The sequence below is a fragment of the Leucoraja erinacea genome, chromosome 13, assembly GCF_028641065.1.
Source record: "Leucoraja erinacea ecotype New England chromosome 13, Leri_hhj_1, whole genome shotgun sequence".
Lineage (NCBI taxonomy): Eukaryota > Metazoa > Chordata > Chondrichthyes > Rajiformes > Rajidae > Leucoraja > Leucoraja erinaceus.
Genome location: NC_073389.1, coordinates 36,697,081 through 36,724,500, shown reverse-complemented (window position 1 = coordinate 36,724,500; position 27,420 = coordinate 36,697,081). Strand labels below are relative to the sequence as shown.

General features: G+C 41.7%; 1 protein-coding gene across 2 annotated transcripts in view; it reads left to right on the top strand.

Moving 5' to 3' along the window:
• Positions 1 to 306: 306 nt before the first annotated feature.
• si:ch211-161f7.2 (retinoic acid-induced protein 2) overlaps positions 307 to 27,420 on the top strand; it is a 46,278-nt gene continuing 19,164 nt past the window's right edge. The window contains exon 1 of one of the 2 annotated variants that reach the window (XM_055644922.1): positions 307 to 550. In XM_055644922.1, the coding sequence (XP_055500897.1) occupies positions 533 to 550 (18 nt within the window). In that variant the 5' untranslated portion in view covers positions 307 to 532. Of the gene's footprint in view, positions 551 to 615; positions 1,585 to 27,420 lie in introns of those variants that run through there. The other variant, XM_055644923.1, reaches the window with a different exon arrangement.

The following is a 27,420-nucleotide window of genomic DNA, read 5'->3' as shown; positions in this document are numbered from 1 at the left end:
GACGCGGTAGGTTAATGCATGATGTGGTTATTTCACTATATTAATTACCCAGGTAATATGAGCTCTTGAGGGAGACATTTGTGAATTGGAGACCGATATGAATTTGCACCTATTCTCTCCTCACCCGGGTTTGAAGAGCCGACAGTGCAGTTGCAGAGTCCATGGCTGACAACGTGATTCCGGACGTGTGAGGGCTGTGCCCGGCATGGAGGGACTTCCATTGCAGTCGGCTATGGGCGGGATGGGATGTGATGCGACGGGGCGGGGCAGAGCAGAGCGGAGAGTGCACAGCTTGTCGCCTCGCCTCGGTTAGCGACGCGGCTCCAGGTCGCAGATCACAAGACATCCGTCCCTTGACCGCACCAACACCACCCACCCCCTAAAACCGGGGAGGGTTAAAGAGAGACCCTCTTCATCATCCGCCGTGCCAAGCAAGAGAAGGACATGTAACCCAGAGGAAACTCACACACACAAGCGAAGCATCCGTTGTGTATAAATATTGGATATTACGCTGTATCCTTGAACGCCAGCGATGAATGACAACAACAAGGTGAGTGTGGAAATAAAACCCAACATCCTGCACGGGAACCTTTCATGAAACATTAAAAAAAATGAGTCAGTGTCATCAAATATTCAGCTGCAGTTTGACACTGATACATTGTCACCACTTTCAAAGGCCAGGCTGCGGCCGGGGAATGGAAGCCCGGGGCTGCCTTGATCCTTCTGTTAGTGAGGGAATATATTTATTTTCTCATTTTTTGTCATATCTTGCATCTTGAGCACTAGCGGTCGAAATTCTCCCGCTCCCTGAGGGCTCTCTTCTTATTCCGATTCAGTTGTTCCTGAGGGGTGAAAAATGCTGTTTTTTCTTTTGTTGAACAAACACTGCGTTGGGTAAATAGGCTCGCAATCCTGTGGAAATCGAGGTTCCCCCCTCTTCGCTATTTGCGTAAACCTACGCATTCATTTAACGAAACTCGTAATGCGGTGGCATTAATTATACCCTGTCCATTTTTGTTTAAACGTACATTTATAAAGGCAATGAATAATCAGATTCATGCCGTCGTCCCCGTCAAAATATTGACAAATGCAGAAAGTGCGTCTTTTTTTTCGGAACACGTTTTATATTTTTTAAAGGGAAATAACTGAAATGCTAAAGGTGATTTATTGAAAGCTGTCAACGACTGCTTTCCCACTTTCACACCTTTATGCAAATCCGGAGGATTACTCATCAAAACCCTGCCCACTCTCTCTCGTTCACACGCGAGGATGTGCGGTGCGGTTTCGTGCGGCAGAAGGAATCGGGAACCGCGCTGTGTTTAGAGGCGGGTGGAAGCCCCGCTGCCGACGCTCTCTCTCTAGCTGACAACATTATTGACGGGCGCCGCTGGCCACCCCGCCACCCCTCGGACCCGGCCAGTTGGAGAGGTGTATCTGCCAGAGTCTCCACAAGAAGGTTTACAATCTACCCTTGGTTGTCGGCGTCCCTGTGATGGACTCCGGCTCCAAACGTCACCGCCAACATGCTGTCTAGAAGATAAATCGACCATCGATGCTTGGATTGGCTGGGCTGCATAGTTTCAGGTGCGTGTGAGATCTCCCCTTCATCTGAGTAAAACACATTGGTGTCTGTTTATTTCTAGCAAAGCAATATAACGGTGAATTGCAAAAAAAAAAAAAGTGATATTTGACTTTAGGGGTGAAGTAACTGTCGATTTAGTACATTATTTGGACTACCTGGTGTTTGAAAACACCCCGCGAAATGTCATGTGAGCGAGCGTCGCCGCCGGGTGTTTATTCATATCTGTGCGATGTGCATAAATTTGCTGCAGTCGTTGTATTAATTAATTAATCCCAGACTATTTTAAGTGAAGTTTTGTTTGAGAAGGACGAATTTTATTACCGTGTGGTTTTTTTTGAGAGGGGGTAAGGGGGGGGGGGAGGATGAGTAAGGAATTGAAGTAGTTTATTGTGTGACCTCTCGAGCTTGTTCCAATTTTCCTTCGGGTTTTGCCTCCCACCTGGTTCCCTCTATATCTCGCTTTCGTCAAAAAAAAGTGAAATTCGCCGTCAGTTTATTAATCAAAGACAAAGTCGCCCTTTGATGTGCGAGAAGAATGGACCACAAAACTGCCCTTCAGGCAACGTCGAGGAGATATTGAAATAACCCCATAGTTACACTTATTTCGTATGTGCTCTGTCTGAATAGAACGCCTTGTCAAAACCTAATCTGATAAAATGTCGTTCAGGGAAGGAACTCCGCCGAGTTTTCTGGTGACGCCTGACACACCAATGTGGTTTACTTTTAACTGCTTTCAAAGTTCAGGCGGAATGAAGGATTGTTAACGAATGTTGTCGCCAGCAATATCGCATCTTATGGGTATTTTTTTAAGTTAATGGTTATTCATTATATAATTGGCTGTGTTATGCAAGTCCAATCGAATGAAGTAAATCGGCTGACGCTGTTTGCAACAAAAATAATCCGAGCAGTTAAGGAACGATTTGCTTCTATTTTAAGATGATGGAAGCATTTGGGTAATCACTTCATTTGATCAATGTATTGGTTTGGGCAGAGCTGAGTGATTTTGTTTTTCTCTTTCTCTAACTCCCCTAAAGGGATGTATGTCCACAAAGGTTTTTTTTTTAAAGGTTGGCAAACTGAAGAATACATATTATGAGCAAGGAGATTACAGGAGGAAGGCACAATCATGCCAGCCCTTCTGTGTTATCTGTCATTCCTTTTGGAAAAGCTACCATCAGCAAGTCCTTGAGTTGGCACCAAAGGTCAATGGAGTCTGACGATGAGTCCCAACATAAAACATCACCTATCTATGTTCTTCAGAGATGCAGCCTGGCCTGCTGAGTTACTCCAGCACTTTGTCTTTTTTTAACCAACATCTGCAGCTTTTGATATGACATTCTCAATGGAGTTAACATTCATCATGGACTAAATAAGGATCCTCTCTATTCAACAACGATACTGGCTGATATACAAGGAGCTATGTAAACATGTGAACTAAGAATACCCAGTAGGAGTTCTTTAATTTCTGGGTTGCCCACAATAGTGACTCCTAAGTGAATAGAACACAAGCACTTGACAGGTGTTAAGGGATTCTGAGGGAATTGTGTAGTCATGTAAAATATCCTGGTATAGATGTATACTTAACGTGGGAATATATAAGCAACTATGTATTTCAGACTGCAAGGATAGATCCACCACTTTGTAAAGTTCAAGTAAAACATAAATGTATATATGGAGAAAAAACATTGAACACAGAATCTACAAAAACAACAAATGAATGTGAACAGAGTAATTGCATATGCCATGTATTTCGTAAATGCATGATTCCAATGATTTTCTGTACCTGTCCATTGAAAAAAAACTTTCTTTAAAACACTTCAAAAATTTCTGAAGCTGGAAATCAAAACCCAAATTAGAAAATGATGAAAATACTCAGCAGGTCAGACAGCATCTGTGAGAAATAAATCAACATTTCAGTTTGATGACATAGGAATGCTGAGTATATTCAGAATTTTCTATTTTTGCCTCATTAAAGTATATTCAGTCATGGTGGATTTTTGGCGAAGTGTAGCAGGTGATTTAGAAAATCATAATGCAAATAGGTAGAGATAGCATGCTTTTATGAAATAAAAATTGTACTGGACAAATTTATGTGAGTTTTTGAAGATGCACCGAATAGGAAGAATTGTATATGTCACATTTGGGATATGACTTTACAATAGACATTCTCACTAAGGTATCATGTAAAAGGTCGCTGCACAGGTTATGTCATTCTGCAGTTGAGGATAATATGTCTGAATGCATAGAACACAGGTTAATTCCCACAAAGCAGTAGTGGGTTATATCCATCACTGTTAGATTGGCACATGACAATTGTGAATCTGTGGAATTCTCTGCCGCAGAAGGTAGTTGAGGCCAGTTCATTGGCTATATTTAAGAGGGAGTTAGATGTGGCCCTTGTGGCTAAAGGGATCAGGGAGTATGTAGAGAAGGCAGGTACAGGATACTGAGTTGGATGATCAGCCATGATCATATTGAATGGCGGTGCTGGCTCGAAGGGCCGAATGGCCTACTCCTGCACCTATTTTCTATGTTGAGGAGCCTTATGCCCCTGTCCCACTTAAGAAACCTCTGGAGACTTTGCGCCCCACCCAAGGTTTCCATGCGGTTCCCGGAGGTTTTTGTCAGTCTCCCTACCTGCTTCCACTACCTGCAACCACCTGCAACCTCCGGGAACCGCACAGAAACCTTGGGTGGGGCTCAAAGTCTCCAGAGGTTTCCGTTCAGGTTTCCTAAGTGGGACAGGGGCATTAGGGGTCAGTGCTACAGCTTCAATTATTTCCCATCTAGGCAAGGGTTCAAGGTATTGTTGCCAAATTTGAAGAATGTACAAAGATATGTGGGAAAGCAACTTGTGAGGAGGACACAGTCTGCAAAAGATATGAATAAATTCAGCGAATAGGCAAAAATATGGCCTTGGGAGTTTAATGAGGAGAAATACAATGCTCTTCACGTGATAGAAAGAATAGAGAAACATGATATTGTTTAATTGGGGAGAGCTTGTAGAATGCTGCTGTACAAAGGAATCTATGTGGCCTTGCAAGTGTAAAGTAAGCATGCAGATATAGCAAGTATTTAGGAATGCAAATCGATTGTTGACCTTTAATACAAAGGAGGTGGACATTATAAAAGCAGGGACATTTTGTTTGCAGCTCTATATATTGCCATTGAGACATCACCTGAAATACAGTGTACAGTTTTGTTTGTTTGCCCCAAAAAGCTCTGGTGACTGAGTCATAAAATATATTCAAGACTGAGATGGATTTTTGCACTCGGTGGAATGAAGGATTATGGGGAATAGTCAGGAAAGCGCATCATCCACGTTATTGAATGGTGGAGCAGGTTCAATAGGCCATATGGCCTGCTCCTATTATATCTTTCTTATGTCCTTATTATTTTAAAGCAAATATCAATCAACATTGCTAGCTGTAAAATGCATTAGAATTTGAATTGGAGACCTGAGTTTTGGTGTGTGTGCACAGACACATGTGCTTGTTCATCAACTGTTATCTTGTAATTTATGCAAATTACATGCAATAGTTGAATTACACAGATGTGACATTTAAATAGTTCAATTGATTTTAATACTTTGATAAAATATTCTAAATAATTGATTTCCACACTTGCTATTGTTTTAAATACCTAGGTTTTACTTCCACATTTTCCTTTGAGCAAGCACGCTAGACTAATCCACAATATAAGTGGAAATAGTGCACTCAGCAGAATGTGAGATACCTGTCAGGATTTCCTTTCCTGAAAGTGCAGTAATTGGTTTGTGTTAAGTTTTTCTTTTATCAAATGGATTTGGCACAGTGATAATATAACTCTGGACTGAGGTTGGTGCATTTGCGATATTTTCAATATTGGAACTTGAACAAGCCTCCTTGGAATAGACATTTTAATTACAACTGGATCACTATAGAATAAATCACTTGCCGAACATGTAAGGCAATTTTATTTTGACTTTAAGTGAAAGCTTTCCAGACGAGAACAGCATCTTCCCAGCTGCTATAAGACTCCTGAACCAATCAACTGTTCCAAACCCACTTCTTGGAGGTGCTGCCGTGTATTCCTGCTCTTAATTCTACTTCATTCGGTTATCCAGTCATTTTAGTTGGGGTTTTTTTTGCACTACTTCACAACACAGTACAATCTTCACATTTTGCGGCTTTCATTTCATTGTTCTATATACAGTGCCCTCCATAATGTTTGGGACAAAGAGTCATAATTTATTTATTTTCCTCTGTACTCCACAATTTGAGATTTGTAATAGAAAATTATGTAAACGTTTACAATGATGTAAATGTCATCAAATCAACTTTATTTTGTTACTATCAATTACCATGCAGTCAGGAGTCCCACAGTGTCTGCTTCCACTTTTGTGCTCTGTAGATTGGTATTTTGCTCAAAAGAAATACCATAACGGTAATTTTAACTGCAATAACTGATTCTGGTGTGCTGTACTTTATTAATGCATATTGGTTGAAATCCATAATGTTTTTAACGATTTTTAAAAATGTTTTAATGTGCAACTTGTATCTGTAAATACAGTGCCCTCCATAATGTTTGGGACAAAGACCCATCATTTATTTATTTGCCATTGTACTCCACAATTTGAGATATTTGTAATAGAAAAAAATCACATGTGGCTAAAGTGCACATTGTCAGATTTTAATAAAGGCCATTTTTATGCATTTTGGTTTCACCGTGTAGAAATTACAGCAGTGTTTATACATAGTCCCCCCCATTTCAGGGCACCATAATGGTTGGGACACCGCAATGTCATGTAAATTAAAGCAGTCGTGTTTAGTATTTTGCTGCATACCCTTTGCATTAAATGACTGTTTGAAGTTTGCGATTCATGGACATCACCAGTTGCTGGGTGTCTTCTCTGGTGATGCTCTGCCAGGCCTGTGTTGCAGCCATCTTTAGCTTATGCTTGTTTTGGGGGCTAGTCCCCTTTAGCATATAAAAGGCATGCTCAATTGGGTTCAGATTGAGTGATTGACTTGGCCACTCAAGAATTCAAAAATTTCCAATTCAAAATGGGGGTGTGTCTACGATGCAGGTGCGTCTTCATTGCCAGGAAATATGGTACTTCTTGGCAAACTAACCTGGCCATCCTATTTTTGCAGCTAACCAGTTGTTTGCATCTTGTACTATTTCTGTCCATGAAGTCTTCTGCGGACAGTGGTCATTGACAAATCCACAACTGCCTCCTGAAGAGTGTTTCTGATCTGTCGGACAGGTGTTTGGGGATTTTTCTTTATTATAGAGATAATTCTTCTGTCATCAGCTGTGGAGGTCTTCCTTGGCCTGCCAGTCCCTTTGCGATTAGTAAGCTCACCAGTTCTCTCTTTCCTCTTGATGTTCCAAACAGTTGACTTTGGGAAGCCTAAGGTTTGGCTGATGTCTCCAACGATTTTATTCTTATTTCTCAGTCTCATATTGGCTTCTTTGACTTTCATTGGCACAACTTTGGCCCTCGTGTGGATAAACAGCAATAAAAGTTTCCAATGGTAATGGAAAGACTGAAGGAGAGACTCGGTGCTGAGAGCTCTCATGCCTGATTAAGGAGGTATTTAAACATCACTGAGCAATTACAAACGCATGTTAAGCCTTGTGTCCCAAACATTATGGTGCCCTGAAATGGGGGGGGACTATGTATAAACACGGTTGTAATTTCTACAATGGTGAAACCAAAATGTATAAAAATACCCTTTTAATAAAATCTGACAATGTGCACTTTAACCACATGTGATTTTTTTTTTTCTATTGCAAATCTCAAATTGTGGAGTACAGAGGCAAATAAATAAATGATGGGTCTTTGTCCCAAACATTATGGAGGGCACTGTATCATTACTATGTATGCTGTTTACTCTGAACTGCCTCTGAACAAGAAATGTAATTGCTCCTGGTGTATGAGACAATAGACTCATCTATAGATTAATACATGCCTCGTTCTCTGTGTTGTTTTTGAATTATGATCAGTTTTGTTACAATAACAATGTTATCAGTGGATTACAAAGCAGGTTTAAAAACAAAAACAGGTGATTTCAATCCGAACTGCTTCCCTCTTGCTTGTATATTCCTTTAATTTCCAAATGTACCACATTGGAATAATGATAATTGTACCTGAAAGTAACTCATGGCTCGTCAGATTTAATGTGTCATCAAACCTATCAATCATTCCAGATGTATTGAACATGGTCAAGTAAGCCAAAGTGATTTGTCGATTGCAGCCTAATCTTTATTCACGATTTTGCTCCTACTAAACCAAAGGAGACTGACTGACTGCAATTTGAAGAGGTCAACTCATTTGAATAATTAACATGAGCTCTCAGAGCGGCTTTGTACTGATTCTGTGCTTGATTTGTGTATAAGATTTTGATGTTCACACAGTGGGTTTGAAACATTTACAGATTTGTTTTGGAATTGGATAAAGGGTGGGAAATATAGGTTTGACGGTGAGGGGTAGAGTATGGATTTGACTAGAGTGATTCATCCAAGGGTTGTGCAGGTCTGGTTTCAGATTAAAAGGGCGAGTGGAAGCTTGGTTAAAATGTGTGTTTTGAAATTATGCAGGAGATGCAGAAAGGATGAGCAAATACTTTGTCAAGAGAAGCCTTGTGTGAAGCATGATAAAGTAGCTATGGTAGGCACTAAATACTGCTCAGCGGGACAGGCAGCATCTCTGGAGAAAATGGATGGGTGATGTTTCAGGTGGAGACCCTGCTTCAGAAGGAGAAGGGTCTGGACCTGAATCATCACCCATTCTTTCTTTCCAGAGATGCTGCCTGTCCTGCTGAGTTACTCCAGCATTTTGTGCCTATCTTCGATGTAAACCAGCATCTGCAATTGCTTCCTACACAAAGTAGCCATGGTAACCTAATGGAGTGATGTAGACTCATTCCATCTTAGTTTAACTGCAGGAATTAGTAAGGTCGCAGTTGGAGGGTACAATGGGAAATGCCGTGCCCTAACGTTGAAGTTGCTGGGTCCCTTGCTGAAGATCATCAAAATACAAGAGACAGTGGATGATTTAATCTGGAGTGGAAAAACTGCCAGTGGATCTTAGTGGATTGGGGAACATTTGTGGTAAGAAATGGACAATCGATATTTTGGGAAATTACTTTGCATCAGGAATGAGTGTAAAGAGGAGATGGCTATTATAAAGAGATAGATGAGAGGGTTGAGGTGGGAATTGGCAAGTGATGGGTGAATCCAGGTGAGAAGGTGTTGATGAGCAGATAGAACCAGGTGCGGAAGGGAGTGGTAGAGATAGTGACAGAAAGCTCTTGGATCTCTTCCACAGTCAACAATGGACCATTGTGGTCTTCACCTTTCCAGGGTCATCAGTGCTGGCTCTGATTGTTCTGTACCTTTTCATACCTCTGTTTTCCCTCTCCCCTGACTCTCAGTCTGGAGAAGGTTTCAGGCAATAATGATAAAGGCCTGCATTAATTGATAAACATTAAAGTTTCATGTTTGGTACTGGTGGGGAATGAATTCTGAGACCAGTAATTGACCCAAGGATCAGCCAAATCAGTTTTCATTGGTATATTTGATAAACACAAATAAATTTACAGGAGGAGATTTTTCAAGAAATATAGATAAACAAAGTCTATTTGTAACTAGCTGCTTTGGATCTTTGTAATTTTCATAGGATTAAATTAGACTTGTTTCCGATTAATGCCAATGTTTTCTCAGCCAGCGAAACCCCAGGAAAAATAATGACATAATGATGAGTCAAGAGAGAGTTGTGCCCCTGTCCCACTTAGGAAACCTGAACGGAAACTTCTGGTGACCTTGCGCCCCACCCAAGGTTTCCATGAGTCACCAGAGGTTTTGGTCACTCGCCTGGAAAGCCTCGACCGAAGCGTGAGCTACATCTACTGACCAAAGATTCTACAGGATCTTTGCTACGGACCGCGCACACACACACACATGCGCACGCACATCGCGAAGGTGGGGGCCAGGGACAGCAGAGGAAGATAAACGGCTGCCACAGAGCACGGTAAGTCCTTTAGAGAGCGCGAGAGGGGTGGGGGGGTGGGGTAGAAGAAGGAGTGGAGACAGTTTAAAGAAGTTTAATAAAGTTAGCGGGCATTTTACCTTCTGGTGGATCTTCTAGGTCCTGAAAACCAGAGATCCTATAGGATCTTTGCTGAAAACTCCAATGAGCCAATCAAAATGGACGGTCAGCGAAGGAGATTGTCTTCGACTGCCTGTAAGTAAATAGCAACCCCACTCCACTGGCTTCGACCAAACGGCAACCTATTTTTAGTCTAGTTCGGTTTTGGTTTTGTTGAAATAATCGCAGGAAGATAGAAGAAGCCTCAATTACGCGGAAACTACTTTCGACCATTAGGGAGAGTGACCAAAACCTCCGGGAACCTCACGGAAATCTTGAGTGGAGCGCAAGGTCACCAGAGGTTTCCATTCAGGTTTCCTAAATGGTTCAGGGGCATTTGATATATCTCTTAGGGCTAATGGAATCAAGGGATATGGGGAGAAAGCAGGAATGGGGTACTGATTTTGGATGATCAGCCATGATCATATTGAATGGCGGTGCCTACTCCTGCACCTATTTTCTATGTTTCTATTCTATCCAGTGGAAGAATGCTAATGCATAAACATGCAATGATTTAGAGGTGACCTAGCAATAACAACTGCAATTTATTTTCTGACGAAATAGTCTCATGAATGTAGTATTTTTGGCAAATTTCGGACAGAATCTTCAGTGGCATTTCATGTTAATTTTATGAGTCTGTTCCTTAGTAAAGTTGGAATAGTTATTTTATAGTGTAACATTTGATATGGATTATATTCTCATGTTTGGCTGTCTTTACACTCATGTCAAATGAAGGCCTGTGTAAGCCAATGCCTTTTATTACCAAGAGCAACTCGTACTCTAGTTTGGCATCTGTTAATTGTGACACTGTGACAACTGAATTTCAGTCGATCAGAAAATGAGCCTCGTGAAATAAATTACTTTTCATCTGAGATACTTTTTCTTGGTCAGTTAATATAATTTAATTCAATAATTTAATAAAAATGTACCGAAAGATGTCAAAGCAGAAAAAAAATGGCATGAATATTCAACTCCTCATACCTGTCTTTTGTCTGTATCACCCATGTTTGCTTGGATTCTGTTTTGGGAATTGTGTTGGCTTGTTAAATGCCAATTAGCCTGATTATTTAGCTACTGGTTATCTGAATGTTGGAGAGGTTGGTATTTAGATTGACGGCTCATAAACAATACAGATTATTTAAATGAAGACTTGCTTTAAAGTTGGCAAAAGAAGATGGAGATATGTACTTTTCGCTTTAGTCGTCTCATTAATAATTCTTTTTGAACCAATGATGGAAAAGATTATTAATCCATTCATGTACATTTTCCCCGCGCATTTAATGATTTGGCTCTGGAGAAATATGCCGTAAAACTAGAAGGCATGTACACCTATGCAATAGTTTTCAAAAGTTGCAGGAAAATATTGTTTTAAAAAATAAGTGTAACCCAGTTACAGAAATCAGTGCCAAAATTGCAAAAATGTGAGATTTACTAATTGGTGTAATTTGCAAACTGAAGTAGACAGACGACATTGACCCTGACTGGAGTGTTGATGATCTTACAAAATGTCATATCAAACATTCCAGCTGTTGCATTAGAAACCTGTATTTTCAAGGCATTACTTTTTAATTATGACACTAGTCCTGCTGTGAGCTAAAGAATATTCATCAACCTGAAATGTTTAGCTTGGTGTTTCTCTGTCTAGATGCTGTTTGAACTACTGCCATCATATTTTGGTTTATTAAAATGATTTATCTAATTATGTGAAACCAATGCAGTAATTTCTTAATTTTTGAAAAGCAACATTCCAGGAAAATCAAAGTCCATTCCTGTTAACTTAATTAAGCAAATTGAGGTTACATTTGCACTTTTTAGTGGCATTGGCAGAGGAGAGGCTGTGTAGAGTGGGTGCAGGCATAAGCGTTATTATTATTATTATATTATTATTATTATTCTTGTTGGTTTTTGGACGGCAAACCTGGGTTTGATGGAGTTTGAGATATTGACATTTCTTTGTGTGATGTCCTTGCTTCCAAATGGCTGATAAAAATGGTTAAAGGGATGTTAGTAGAAGTTCGTATATCCTCTTTTTCCTTTGTTTTTCAAGAAGCACCAATATGTGTGGGGAGGAAGCAAAACAATAAAATTGAGACTGATGATCCATCATGTTATAAATGGCAAGCAAAGGACTGAATAGTCTCTTCCTGCTCCAATTGTCCATTTTTCTATGATAAAGACGCTTAGCAAAACATATAATCTTCCATCGTGGGGCCATATTTAAGGCAGGATGCATGAGTGCTTATTGACCATAATTTCTTCCAAGTACCATTTATCCTTGCATGGGTTACATTGTTCCTGGAGAGACTGAGTAGTCCTTGGCTATCTTAGTTTGTACAAATTCTATATTTCTACAGTGTTATTTATGATCATTTGTTGGATTCCAAAATGGCACACATTATGATGCATTAAAGGTCGTATGGCCTTGAATATAATGGAAACATCCTCATCCATGGGTTGTAAGAACAAAGTGTGGTCAAAATATTACCCGAATGGTGTCAGACTTGTCCTTGATGATGAATGGATATCCAGAGATATTGTTAACTGGGAGCAAAATACAGTTCTCTCATTATTATTCAATTAAGCAGGAGAGACGTAATGTGGTTATTAACTTGTAACAACATTTCTGTTCATCCAGTTATTTTATCAGATTGCCACATCACAGGAAGATTAACCATTGACTATACCCTTTGTGGGCCTGAAATCTCTTAGTAAGAGAATCAGAGGTTATGAGGAGAGGCTTAAGCTCTGAGCCACACTCAGCAGTGCCTGCGCACATTAAGCAGTTGAATAAGATGTATTTTTAATTGTTCCGAAGCCTAGAAATATTTTCGCTCAAGGTGTGAGGTGTAGCATCTGCCAAAAGGCCCCATCTCATCTGCATTGTATGCTGGCTTTGGAAAATGGTCACTTTCCTCAATGATATGCTTCTCTTTTGGAAAATCTTTTTGAGTTTGATGCTAGGGGCTGATAGTTTGGAACGCTGAACTGTAGTCAATGAGTAGCAAACTGATGTACGTGTTCTTAATGTCCGAATGGTCCTGTGCAGATTGGAGAGCCAGTGAGATTGCATCCTCTGAGTTGTTTAATATGATAACAAGGAGGACACTGAAAACCCCATGGCATGGGGAATTCTGCAAAGTGCCTCTTGGGCAGAGAGTATAAAGGGAATACACAAATCCCCAAATGTCAATAGAAGTAAAGCACAAATTAAGGAATTACTGCTTTGTGAGCAAGTTTATAAAATCTGTCACCAGAGAATAAAATGTTGTGCTAATAGTTTGTGTTGCTTTCAGAATGACTCCTTGTTAACTTTGCTGGGAGAATACTCAAATGTTTTTCACTTTGTGCAGTCATTCTTTCCTGGAATTTTATGTAAATCGGTGAAATGTTTTAATGTGAGTATTGTGTGCAGTTTTGGTCCCCTAATTTGTGGAAGGACATTCTTACTATTGAGGGAGTGCAGCGTAGGTTCACAAGGTTAATTTCCAGGATTGCGGGACTGTCATATGCTGAGAGAATGGAGCAGTTGGGCTTGTACACTCTGGAGTTTAGGAGGATGAGAGGGGATCTTATTGAAACCTATAAGATTATTAAGGGTTTGGATACGCTAGAGGCAGGAAACATGTTCCCGGTGTTGGAGTCCAGAACCAGGGGCCACAGTTTAAGAATAAGAGGTAAGCCATTTAGAAAGGAGATGAGGAAACACTTTCTCATACAGAGGGTTGTGTCTGTAGAATTCTCTGCCTCGGAGGGCGGTGGAAGCTGGTTCTCTGGATTCTTGCAAGAGAGAGCTAGATAGGGCTCTTAAAGATAGCAGAGTCAGGAGATATGGGGAGAAGGCAGGAACGAGGTATGGATTGGGGATGATCAGCCATGATCATATTGAATGGTGGTGCATGCTCGAAGGGCCGAATGGCCTACTCCTGCACCTATTGTCTATTCTGACAATTTTTAAAAATATTATTTGCTTTTTTCTTAAAAGCAAAATGTTGTTTGCTATCCTGAGAATAAGAACGTCTATTATATGTGGAATTACAAAAGATTGTTGGTGAATACTGTGTTTATGGAACACTTGTGCAAAAACAGACCACTGAAGGATTTGTTGTATGTAAATACAGAGAAATAACCACATGGAGTTAAACCTGTCTGTAAACCTTAGTCCCCATCCCAGGCACCCATATTCTTTCAGCCACCAATTTAACCTATTTTTAGAATTTATATTTTATTTCCTCATCTGTTTATTTTCTACTTGCAAACAAGTTACCTTTATTGTACAGAAGAGTATTGATAAATAATTGCATTATGTAATCGTCTCTTAACATCCTCACATACGTGCAGTCATTCTTTCCTGGAATTTTATGTAAATCGGTGAAATGTTTTAATGTGAGTATTGTGTGCAGTTTTGGTCCCCTAATTTGTGGAAGGACATTCTTACTATTGAGGGAGTGCAGCGTAGGTTCACAAGGTTAATTTCCAGGATTGCGGGACTGTCATATGCTGAGAGAATGGAGCAGTTGGGCTTGTACACTCTGGAGTTTAGGAGGATGAGAGGGGATCTTATTGAAACCTATAAGATTATTAAGGGTTTGGACACGCTAGAGGCAGGAAACATGTTTCCGGTGTTGGAGTCCAGAACCAGGGGCCACAGTTTAAGAATAAGAGGTAAGCCATTTAGAAAGGAGATGAGGAAACACTTTCTCATACAGAGGGTTGTGTCTGTAGAATTCTCTGCCTCGGAGGGCGGTGGAAGCTGGTGAGGATGCTCTTCATAGACTATAGCTCTGCCTTCAACAACATCCCCACCAAGCTCACCACCAAACTCCACCAGCTAGGCCTCAGCTCGCCGATATGCGACTGGATCCTGAATTTTCTGACAGAGCGACCGCAGGCAGTGAGAATGGACCCGCACCTGCCCTCAACTATCACCCTGAGCATCGGCACACCACAGGGCTGTGTATTGAGCCCCATGCTCTACTCCCTCTTCACACACGACTGTCGTCCTGTATTCGACTCCAACACCATTGTCAAGTTTGCAGACGACACAACGGTGATCGGGCTGATCACCAACGGTGATGAAACAAACTACAGAGCGGAGTGGTGCTCGCGTAACAAATTGTCCCTAAATGCCTCCAAGACCAAGGAGCTGATTATCGACTTCAGGAGGACACTTAATGGGGAATACGCCCCAATCTCCATCTATGGGGACGGTGTGGAGAGTGTACAGCTTTAAGTTTCTGGGCACTCGCATCTCAGAGGACCTCACATGGTCCACCAACACCGTTGCGCTGGTCAAGAAGGCACAGCAACGACTGTTCTTCCTGAGAACATTGAAAAAGACTGGTCTGCCCCAACAGCTGCTGACACCCTTCTACCGCTGCACGACAGAGCATACTAATGCATGGCATCTCTGTGTGGTATCTCACCTGCACGGAGGCGGAGAGGAGAGCTCTTCAGCGCGTCGTCCACAGAGTACAGAAGATTATTGGGACACAGCTACCAGCCTTTGAGTGCATCTACCACGCACGGTGCCTCAGGAAGGCCCTCAACATCCATAAAGACTCCTCACACCCTTGTAATGGACTGTTCGAACTCCTACCTTCCGGCAGATGTTACAAGGCCTTCTACGCCCGCACCTCTAGACTCAGGAACAGCTTCATTCCCAGAGCTATAGCTGCTCTGAACCGGCCCTGCTGAGTGCCCCTCACCCCCATGAACTGTCTCCCTCAGATGGTCACGTCGCACAGACACATTTGCACTTTAGACTGTTTTGACTGTTTTACTGTTCTTTTTATAAACCATATTCTCGGGGTATCTAAATCTAATTTAATTAGTTGTTTAAGTTATGACATCGGATGGAAGCTGCATACCAAATCTCGTTGCACATATGTGCAATGACAATAAAATATATTATTATTATAATGGGAGAGATGCAAAAGTAAAATGGTATGAATTACACGGGAAATTTATATGAGTTAAAACTGAATTTGTGCCATTTCAGAATCTCAAACTGATCGGTTTACACGTTTGCAGAAAAGTAAAATACTATGGATATTGGTGATAAACAGCAGGTCAGGTGCCATCTGTGGTGTGATAAATTGTATTAATATTTTGATAACACCATTAACTCCTCCAAACATATCATTTAAACTCTGAAAATTGCATCTGTTCATCCATATGGAATTGCATCCTCTAATTCCTCCGGCAGACCACAATTTGTATGAATTGCCACAACACTTCCTCCTCAATAACCATTAGCACAGGAGCACCTTAAGGCTGTGTGCTCAGTCCCGTGATCTAATCTCTCTATACCCATGATTCTATGGCTAGATACAGCTCCAGCGCTATGTCTAAATTTGCATACACTGCCACTATTGCTGTACGAATAATCAGTAACAATAAGACTGAGTATAGGAGGAGACTAAAAATCTGATGCCAGAACAACATTAGCAAAAACCAAGGAGTTGATTGTTGACCGAAGATAGACACAAATAGCTGGAGTAACTCAGCGGGAAAGGCAGCATCTCTGGAGAGAAGGAATGGGTGATATTTCGGGTCGAAATCCTTCTTCAGACTTCAGGAGGGGAAAGCCGAGGATCCATGAACCTACTTTCATCGATGGGATGGCAGGGGAAAGTTTTGACGGCTTCTAGTTGCTGAGTGTGCTCTTCCATCCAACCACAAAGTGTCTGAAGAAGGGTCTCGACACGAAACGTCACCTATTTTGTCCAGAGATACTGTATGACCCGCTGAGTTACTCCAGCTTTTTGTGTCTACCCAGTTTAAACCAGCATCTGCAGTTCCTTCCTACATGAAGGGGTGGCAAGTATCCAGAAGCTACTGAAATGTCTTCAAGTCCTGCAGGGATAGGTTGCATCTTGTTCACACTGATCAGATGAGCAATTAAATAGAGCAGTAGCCAGCTAGTGGTATGGCCTTAATTCATAATTTTCGATGTACATTATTGCATCCTTTATATTGTTTGGACTTGGCTCTTGATTATAAATACAAAGGTGATGTGAAGGACAAATAATTGTATTAATTCCATTCATTCACATCTCATTTAATAACAGCTGAGAATAACTGTAATCTGCCAAAAAAAGAGTGACAGAAAAGCAATAAAATCCACTTTAGCACCAAATATAGGCCACCATGCCTTTCATATGTAAAAGATTGCAATTACATAACACATCTGAAGTATTGATTAATATAATGAATGTTTGCCTGCCAGGCATCTTTCGTACTGCCAGAAGTATAATGTGATTCTGATCCTGTAGAGGAACACAATGTAATTGTAACAATCACAGTTGGAGTTTGGAATGAGACTTGTTGGAATAAAACACAAAAAAAAGTGAATTTCCAGGCAAATTGGCATGAAGGATTTTCACAAAATATTGTGGATTTTTAAAATTATGATCACTACCTCCTTATCATATCTGGTTCATTGGACAACACTAAATCCAGAATTGCCTTCTCTGGTCAGCTCCATTACAAGCTGCTCTAAGAATCCATCTCGGAGGCATTCTACAAACTCTCTTTCTTGGGGTCCTGAACCAACCTGATTTTCCCAGTCTACCTGCATATTGAAATCCCCCATCACCACAGTGGCATTACCTTTGTTACATGCCAGTTTTAACTCCTGCTGCAACTTACACCCTACATCTGGGCTACTATTTGGGGATCTGTAGATAACACCAATTAGTGTCTTCTTGCCTTTGCAATTCCTCAACTCAATCCACAGTGACTCATAAGTCCCTATGTCTTCCCTCAAAAGGGACTGAATTCCATCACCAGCAGAGCTACCCCCCCCTCTCCTCTGCCCACCTGCCTGTCCTTTCTATAGGATGTATAACCCTGAATATTAAGTTCAAAGGCCCGATCCTCCTGCAGCCACGTCTCAGTAATCCCCACAATGTCATATCTACCAACTTCTAACTGAGCCTCAAGCTCATCTACTTTACTTCTTATACTTCGCGCATTCATATATATTACTTTTAATTCATTAAGCATCTCACCTTTCACATCAATCTCTATTGCACTTGGCCATACTCTCCTATCCCTTTATGAGCTTCGTTTCCCGTTAATTCTGGGGTCATTAACCATCCCTTTACTCTCTTTCCCTTTAACTCCGTCCTCGACTATCCCATTTGACACCCCACCCCCCTTATTCAGTTTAAAACCACCCGTGTAGCAGTGGCAAACCTGCCTGCCAGAATGCTGGTCCCCCACCTGTTAAGATGCAATCCATCCCTTTTGTACAGTTCCCCCTTACTCCAAAACAGATCCCAGTGATCTAAGAATCTAAATCCCTGCCCCCTGCACCAGTTCCTTAGCCACACATTCAGATCCCGTATCTCCCTGTTCCTGCTCTCGCCAGCACGAGGAACTGGAAGCAAACCAGAGATAACAACCCTGGAGGTCCTGCTTTTCAGCATTTTTCCGAGCTCTCTAAAGTCACGCTGCAGAATATTCATCCCCTTCTTTCCGACATCGTTTGTGCCGACATGCACTACCACTTTCTGCTGTTCACCTTCGCCCTTGAGGATTTTCTGCACTCTGTCCGTGACATCCTGGATCCTGGCACCAGGAAGGCAGCACACCATCCTCGAATCCCGTCTGTTGCTGCAGAAACCCCGGTCCCTACATCTCACAATGGAGTCTCGCGCAACTACAATGGCATTGCCTGATGTTGGCCTCTTTGGTTTTGGCTCAACAGCCCTTTTTGCTTCGCAAGCCTGTTCGCCGCTCAGTGTGATAACGTCTTCTGTCCCGACAGCTTCTAAGTGGGGTTTAGTGGAGTTTAGAATCTCTAAAGTGGAAGAAAAATAGATGTTGGCAGATACTTTTAACATACACATATTTTAAACAAAGATGTAAAAAAGTAACATTTTTAATTTGTTGATATTGCCAATTAATGTTCACAGTTCTGTTATCAACACCATATGATACTTTTAAGCATATATATAAACACACACATACACACACACACACACACACACACACACACACACACACACACACACACACACACACACACACACACACACACACACCCGATGGCTGGCATAATTACGGCGTCCTTTACAGAGGGTGGGGGAGAGGGGAGAAATAGAGGGGGGTAGAAGGAGTGGAGACGCTTTTAAGGAGTTAGACAACGTTTAATAAAGTTTAGCAGGCATTTAACATTAACAGTCGGTTTTCCTTGGTCCTGAAGACTCCAGTGAGCCAATTAAAATGCCCGGTCAGCGAAGGAGACTGCCCTCTACTGCCTGTAAATAAATAGCAACCCCACTCCACTGCACTACAAGTTCAAAAGAACCATGCCGACCAATTTTTACCCGCGGAAAAATTTTCACGACCTAGCTGAAGCCACGAGTATTCAGGAACTTCCCTCAAGCATGAAGGAGAGTTCCAGTGACCTCATAGGACCTCCTAGGACCACGTCGACAATGCTGCAAGTTTGAGTCGAGGGCAAACTCTTTTAAACTCGCAGATTAGGTCGCCGCAGTGGGACAGCATGGTTGGTTGGCATGGGCGAATTGGATCGAAGGGCCTGTTTCCATTCCAGCTTTGAGTCTTAAGTTCATGCTTAAGTTGGAAAGTGTTGTTACGCCTGTGAATTGAGTTAGAAAACGAGGATCTGCATGGCAGAGCGGATCTGTGCTGTTGATACTCATCCAAATTGATCACATTGTTCTACTGACTATGAAATGCATCAAGAGAGTCTTTAATAATCACGTCTTTAACTGTACAATGTAAAATCGTGTATTTGCCATTAATTGGCAATAATTTAGCATTCAAGCTCAGTTGATGCATCTCTGTCCAACCAAAAATGATTTATTATACTTTTTAGTTTAGCACGGAAACCAGCACCTCGGCCCACCAATTCTACTCCGACCAGCAATCACCTCGGACACTAGTTTTATCTTGCACATTGGGGTCAACTTACAATTTTAACAAAGCCAATTAACCTACAAACCTGTACGGCTTTGGAGTGTGGGAGGAAACGAGCACCTGGAGAAAACCCACGCAGTCACAGGAAGAACGTACCAACTCCGTACAGACAGCACCTTTAGTAAAACCCTGATATCTGGGTTGTAAGGCAGCAACTCTACCGCTGCACCACTGCCACTTGTGAATCTCAGGCTGCTGGGATTTGGATCGGTTAAAAATGGTTTATTCTGCAGATCGACATGATCTTGCTAATGTGTGAGACGGACCACCTGAAACGGACAGCTGGTAGGTTCCTAAACCCTAGCAGCCAGACTAATACAACACTTAGGAGACTTTAAAAAAATTAAAAAATTAAAAAATAATTTGAAATAGCCTTATAATTATTTTACAACTGTGCTTTGGGGGAAAAAAAAAACTGAGACTGTACAAGGAAACTATCAAGTACAAAATTGAGAAAGTCGCAGTAGGTAACATTTCAAAGACTATTTTGAACAGAAGTGTGTTAAAAGTTGGTTTTAGTACAGAGTAATGGGACATGGGTCAAAAGCAATCAACCAAAGGATCCTGTTACAAAGTGTATATAAATTATTGCATGATTTGAGACCTTGTTTGTAATTGAAATTTATTCTAATTAATTAGACACTACATTAATACAATACATAATTAATAAACTGCACAGTGGCACAGCAGAGAGTTGCTGCCTTATAGCACCAGGGACCTGGGTTCAACCTGATCTCGGGAGCTATCTGTACGACTTGTACGTTCTTCCTGTCACCGCGTGGGTTTTCACTAGGTTTTCCGGTTTCCTCGTATATACCAAAAATGTGTAGGTTAATTGGCTTCTATAAATTGTCCCTAGTTTGTAGGATATAACTAATGTACCGGGAGATTACCAATCAGCGTGGACTCGGTGGGCCAAAAGGCCTGTTTCCATACTGTATCTCTAAACTAAATTCTAAATTTAAAGTTGGTACTTCAGGTGGGATCTTGTTGTTTTGCAGGAGTTCTACAGTTAGTTTCCTGACTGGGTGGCTTGGAGTTCAATTTGTAACCCTTTCTGACACTTTTCCCTATAAATGGTCAATGTTTTTTCTCATTTATTGGTCTATTTCACAACCATATCAATCACAATCAAATATTCCTTTTAATTTGCAGGCTATACAAAATACATCTTTTTTGTAATAGTTTGTCAGTTATGATGGATAGCTCCATGGTGCCCATTTTGATTTGTAGTTGACCACTGTTATTGTGAACTGCTTGGAACCCTAAATCCCTTTTGGATTGTCTACTGCTCCTTTTGAGTAACATTTACTCTTTGTTTTTTTAATCCAGATATTTTACCTCATTCCTCAGCATTGAAATCAACATGCCACTGCATCACCATCTCATTTTACATACCAATGCCCATCAATTCATCCCAGTCAATAATGGGAAAGATATCATGTTGTATAAATGTCCTAACATCAATAGATTTATTCAAAGGCAGAATGTAATCTGCTTCTATGCAATGCGTTTAACACGAACAACTGGGGATAAATTTCTAGGCACAGATTTTATTGATTTTTTTTTTTTTGAGCTACCATTGCCATCACTTAATCAACTACCATGTTTTTGTCATTGACAATAGTTGATATTGTGTTCTTCAAGTCAATAAATAACATCATGAATATTAGAGTCCTAATTTGCAGGTTTCAACTCTAGGTAATGGTCTCCTTTTATTAAAGACCATGTACGTTTCTCTGTAGATTCTTTCATCTACTTCAGTTATTCAGACATTTCAAAAAGGTTTGTTCGATTTTCCCGCTATTCAACTGCAATTTCTCTAAATTCTGTGGTCACTTTAATTATGTATAGCAAAAACTTGATGACTTATTTACTGTGTTTTATTTTAGAATTCTTTTTGCTTTGTCTTCTGATTGAAGTAGAGTTTCATTTTAAGTATTCAAATCCAAAACATTGTCTGTGAGAACTTTGAAATATTTTACTTACTTAACCTCAAGATTTAACATTATTCAGTATTTGGGGTTTAACAGATATAGTAACATGGCTTTTTATAATACACTTTTTTTGTTTTGCTTAACCATGCTGTTTTGTGGTCCTTGATTCTTTTAACGGTTGACTCTATTTAATTCTAAAATTAGTTTGCCATGTTACTATTTGCAATAGTAATATTGCTCTTATTACAATGACTGCATAAAAATCTGCATAAAAATTTTGTCATTGTGTTTTCAATTATTTCTAACTTTTATTGTTATTTCATGTATTTATTCTTCATCTGTGCATTTTTACATTGTAGAGTTCTATTGATTTGTTTGTAATCTTTTTCTGCTACTTGAACATTGTCATTTTATTTGGGGAGTAGAGCTTCTATTCCATGGTTCAATATGATTCATGTTTGGTATATTTTAGTTTAGATATATAGCACGGAAACGGGCTCTTCGGCACAGCGAGTCCATACCGTTCAGCGATCCCTGCACCCTAGTACTATCCTACACACTAGGTACATTAACCTTCAAACCTGTACGTCTGTGGAATGTGGGAGAAAACCCATGCTGACACGGGGAGAACGTACAAGCTCCGTACAGACAGCACCCGTAGTCCGGGTCGAACCCTGATCTCTGGCACTGAGGCAGCAAATCTATCATGGTGCCACTGTGCTGGAAGTTAATTACGTTATTTATCGAACCCCCCTGTGGTGCATTTATAGTTATGCATGATGATTGAGCTGTTTGCTGTGAACAGTTCCCACTTCAATCTGGTAAAAAGAGCCTACCAAAATCAAGAAAATAAAATAACAAATTTACATCATGCCTTTTTCTGGCCTTGGGGTGTTGCAAAGTATTTTGCAGCTAATTAAATTCCTTTGTAATTCAGAAAGCATAGCAGTTGTTTGCCCAAGCCAAGGGCACTGAACAGTAGTGGTTTATTGAACAGAATTGTGCAGCATCTGCCAGCAGTTCCAAAAAAGATTTGCCAGTGCATGGTTGCTCCCAAGCATATTCTAAAGAACTGCTGTAAGCATGGGATGGGCTGGTTCATAGACACCAGTGCACCCACCACTGTACTCCATTATTGGATTCCACGTTGTCTTTCCCCCCGTACGGCCTTTTAATTATTTTAACTGTCTTTTACTTTGGTAAGTTTTACAGCAATTTTAATTACATTTAAGAAAAGTTTAATCAATTTTAATCTAAAAATCAGTCATTTAAGAACAGTTTAATAGAAGCCCCTCAGATTTTGACAGGAGGCAAAGATCTGCCCTCCCCCAGCTTTGCTTCTGGCAAAGGCAGCCCAGGCATTTGTTGCTAAAAGCCCTGTCCCACGGTACGAGTTCATTCCAAGAGCTCTCCCGAGTTAAAATTGAATCTAACTCGTGGTAAGCATGGAGAATGAACGTAGCAGCACGTCGGAGCTCGGGGACGTCTCTTAGCAGCTCTTAATGCTAACGGCAGGTACTTGGGAAGACTCGCTAACGGCAGGTAAGCAGGGGAAGACTCTTGAAGATTTTTCAACATGTTGAAAAATGTCCACGAGAACCCCGAGTACCGACGAGTGGCCATTACCGAATCGGGGCAAACTCGGGAGAGCTCTTGGAATGAACTCATACCGTGGGACAGGGCTCAAAGGCTCCCCAACTTCACTCCACTGGACCTCTCTTCTCAACTACATCTCAATATTTATCTCTCAACTAATATCAATAAAAATGGTACAATTCAACTTGGTCTGTTTTTAGTGATGTGAGTTGACAAATAAATATTGGGTGTGATGCCTAAAAAATGCCAGTGGTCTTTCTTAAAATAATTTTGAATGTTTCTTTTGCATCAAAGACTGTGATTGGAGGGATTAGATTATTTGAAATAAAGTGGCCTTGGACCCCTCTCCCCTCTCCCCTCTCCCCTCTCCCCATCAGCAGTGGACCTTCATAAAATGGAAACTGCACACTTGATCCTGGTGTAAACAATATATGTGTTCAGATGCGTTTGTGCAATTGATTCCAGCTGTCATTAACTAGTTATCACCACATCATGCAAATAGAATTATTTCAAACATGAATGGAATGTCCTAGAAAGTAAACATATTTATTTTTGTAGTATAAAACTATTCTTGGATGGGTTTTACTGGGCAATTTTAAGCATTGGTTATAAATGTTTATTTCTGGAATATGTTCAAAGTTCACAGGAAGGGGGTAAGAATAGTTATCCCTGTATCTAGAACCAAGGTTCATTGAAGGCAGGATATCCAATGGAAATAACGGTTCCATATTTATATTTTCAAAACCCTGCATCTTTTTGCACCTCTATTGGATCACCTCTTTGCTTTCATTATTGTAGAGAGAGGAGATTCACCTTCCTTCATGTCCAAGGCCACTTGTTAAGGTATTAAGGGGCTGTCCCACTGCGGCAACCTATTCCGCGAGTTCAGAGGAGTTTGCCCTCGACATACTCGCAGTATGGTCGACACGAGGTCCTAGGAGGTCTTTGTAACTCTCCTTCATGCTTGATAGTAGTCCCCGCGTACTTGAGGCCTCAGCTAGGTCGCGGCGTATTTTTCAACATGCTGAAAATTGCCCGCGAGTAAAAACAATTCGCCATGGAAAAAATCAATATTTTTATTTTTACTCGTAGGTTTAGTCGAGGTAGGTCGGCATGTTATTTGTAGGTAATCAAGAGTAGTCGAAGGTAGTCATAGATAGCCTTCAACATAGTCGAAGGGAGATCGAAGGAGGTCGTCTTCACTCTCCACTATTTGGTGTCCAATTTTCCCAAAGCTAGTCTTCAACATGGTCGAAGGAGGTCTTCCACAAAGTCGAAGGAGGTCTTCAATGTGACACTTTTTCAAACACTTCTAAACTCGCCAATTTGGTCGCCGCAGTGGGACAGCCCCTTAACTTTCCACCGCATTTCCCATGTTATCAACTTCTACATTAACATACTCCAAACGGGACTTAGAAGCAGTGGCAGGAATTTCCATTCATACGAAGCCCCATAAATCTTGTAGCGCCAATGAATTTTACCTAGATAAGTCCTCGTCCTTGATTCGAACCCATTTTTTTTTCCTTTTGATCCACCCCTTCTGCATTTTTATAGGGGAATAATTCAGAGATTTGCCACAGTAAAACTTTTTTTGCATTTGTTGACTGAAATTACCTGATTTACATTTTGTAGCATAAAGTGGGATTTGAATGGGGGAGTGGTGTTGAGAACAAAATTGAATTAACCGTGATCATGAAGTTACAAGATAGTGCTGTGTATTCCATAGTTTTGCCACAAACCATTTAATGTTGGAAGACAGTGTGGTGCAGCAGAAGCACACTTGTGGAAGGTGATTGATCCTGCCGATATTGAAGTCAAGGCCATCCTCTCGTATCCTTCAGTGAACTACTCAGTGAAGTGTTAGAGCTTGGTCTCCCAGGTGCAAGCTGAATTTGCATGCTGCAGTTGCTGCAGTGAGGTTCATGTATGCTTGGTTCTGAAGGGTAGTCACCATTAGATTAACAGTTTCTCTAAAGTTCTGAAGATTACTCCATTCCATTTTGAAATTTACTGGAGGTGAGGTGAAACATGGCAGCAAGAAAAATTGTGAAAAGTGGGGTGATGAGGTAAATTCCACCTTCTTTGACATTGTAGTAGCTATTTAGCTTAACTCGGTATGTTATATCTATAACCAGTTACCTTTAAATTTTATCTGCCTGTAATTATGTGGGTGGGATTTATTACGTAGTCAGAGGCGTGTTTGCAGCTGGGATTCTCGTGCAGACGCGAGTAGTTTTTAGTTTGAAGAAGAAGAATGGGGGACATGTCACAGCTTTCCACCATGCATGAGTTTGACTATCTTGAAAATCTTTAAAATCTTTCCCCTGCATGGGAGACCCGACCTTTTCTTTGTCTGGTCTCCGTTGTCATTGGGGCTGCAACGTGGAGCGGCCTCCAGCAGGAACGACCTGGGGCTCCAGTCGCGGAGCTGCGGACCTACGTACCATTACGAAGCTGGCCGAGTCCGGAGTGGGTGGAGCGGTGGTGGCGCGCTGCTGTGACCTGACCCCCGGAGATTCGGAGGCTCCAACCGCAGGTCTGGCAGACAGGAACACCGGGAGCCACGTACACCCACGACAGTACAGCCATGTACAAATCTAATTCAATGTACAAATTCACAGATGACACCACCATTGTGGGTCAGATAACAAATAATAATGAGACAGAGTACGGGAAAGGGATTAAGAATCTTGTGTCCTGGTGTCGAGACAACAACCTTCTCTCAATGTCAGCAAGTCAGGAAACAGTGATCGACTTCAGCGAAGTGATGCACATACCGAGTTTGCATTGACAGTGCCGAAGTAGAGATGGTTGAAAACTGAGGAATGAGGACAGCTCCGTTGCCCTGGTGTGGAACACCTGCATTGGTGCTACCTCCTGCACCCACACACAACTCACTGACTTCATCCATTTCACCACTAACTTCCATCTGGCACTCATCCGGCACCTAGACCATTTCCCTACCATTTCTAGACCTCACTATCTCCAACGCAGGTGATAGACTACTGACCAACATCCACTATAAACCCACTGACTCCCATGGCAGTCTGGACTACACTTCTTCCCACCCTGCTTCCTGTAACGACTCCATCCCCTACTCCTAATTCCTCCGTCTATGCCGCATCTGCACCCAGGATGAGGTGTTTCACACCAGGGCATCGGAGATGTCCTCATTCTTCAGGGAACGGGGATTCCCCTCTTCTACTATAGATGAGGCTCTCACCAGGGTCTCTTTTATACCCCGTAACTCTGCTCTCACTCCCCATCTCCCCCCCCCCCCTCTTGTTACAAGGGCAGAGTCCCTCTTGTCCTCACCTTCCACCCTACCAGCTGTCACATACAACAAATAATCCTCTGAAATCTTTGCCACGTCCAACGGGATCCCACCAACGGCCGGCCACATCTTCCCATCTCCTCCCCTATCTGCTTTCTGCGACCGAGACCACTTCCTCCTTGTTGGCCTTTATAACAAGAGATGTCGAGTATAGGAGCAAAGAGGTCCTTCTGCGGTTATACAGGGCCCTAGTGAGACCACACCTGGAGTATTGTGTGCAGTTTTGGTCTCTGGATATTTTCAAAAGAGAGTTAGATAGGGCTCTTAAAGATAGCGGAGTCAGGGGATATGGGGAGAAGGCGGGAACTGAGTACTGATTGGGGATGATCAGCCATGATCACATTGAATGGCGGTGCTGGCTCGAAGGGCCGAATGGCCTAGTCTATTGTAACTCCCTGGTCAATTCGTCCCTTCCCACCCAAACCACCCCCTCTCTTGGCACTTTCCCTTGCAAACGTAGGAAATGCTACACTTGTCGCTTTACCTCCCCCCTTGACTCCATTCAAGGTCCCAAGCAGTCTTCCCAGGTGTGGCATAGGTTCGCCTGCACCTCCTCCAACCTCATCTATTGCATCCGCTGCTCTAGGTTTCAGCTGCTCTTCATCGGTGAGACCAAGTGTAGGTTTGGTGATCGATTCGCCCAACACCTCCGCTCGGTCCGCATTAACCTACCTGATCGCCATGTGGTTCAGCACTTCAACTCCCCCTCCCATTCCGAATCCGACCTTTCTGTCCTGGGCCTCCTCCATGGCCAGAGTGAGGACCACTGTAAATTGGAGGGTCAGCACCTCATATTTCGCTTGGGCAGTTGACACCCCAACGGTATGAACATTGACTTCTCTAATTTCAGGTAGTCCCTGCTTTCTCCCCTTCTCAGCTCTCCCTC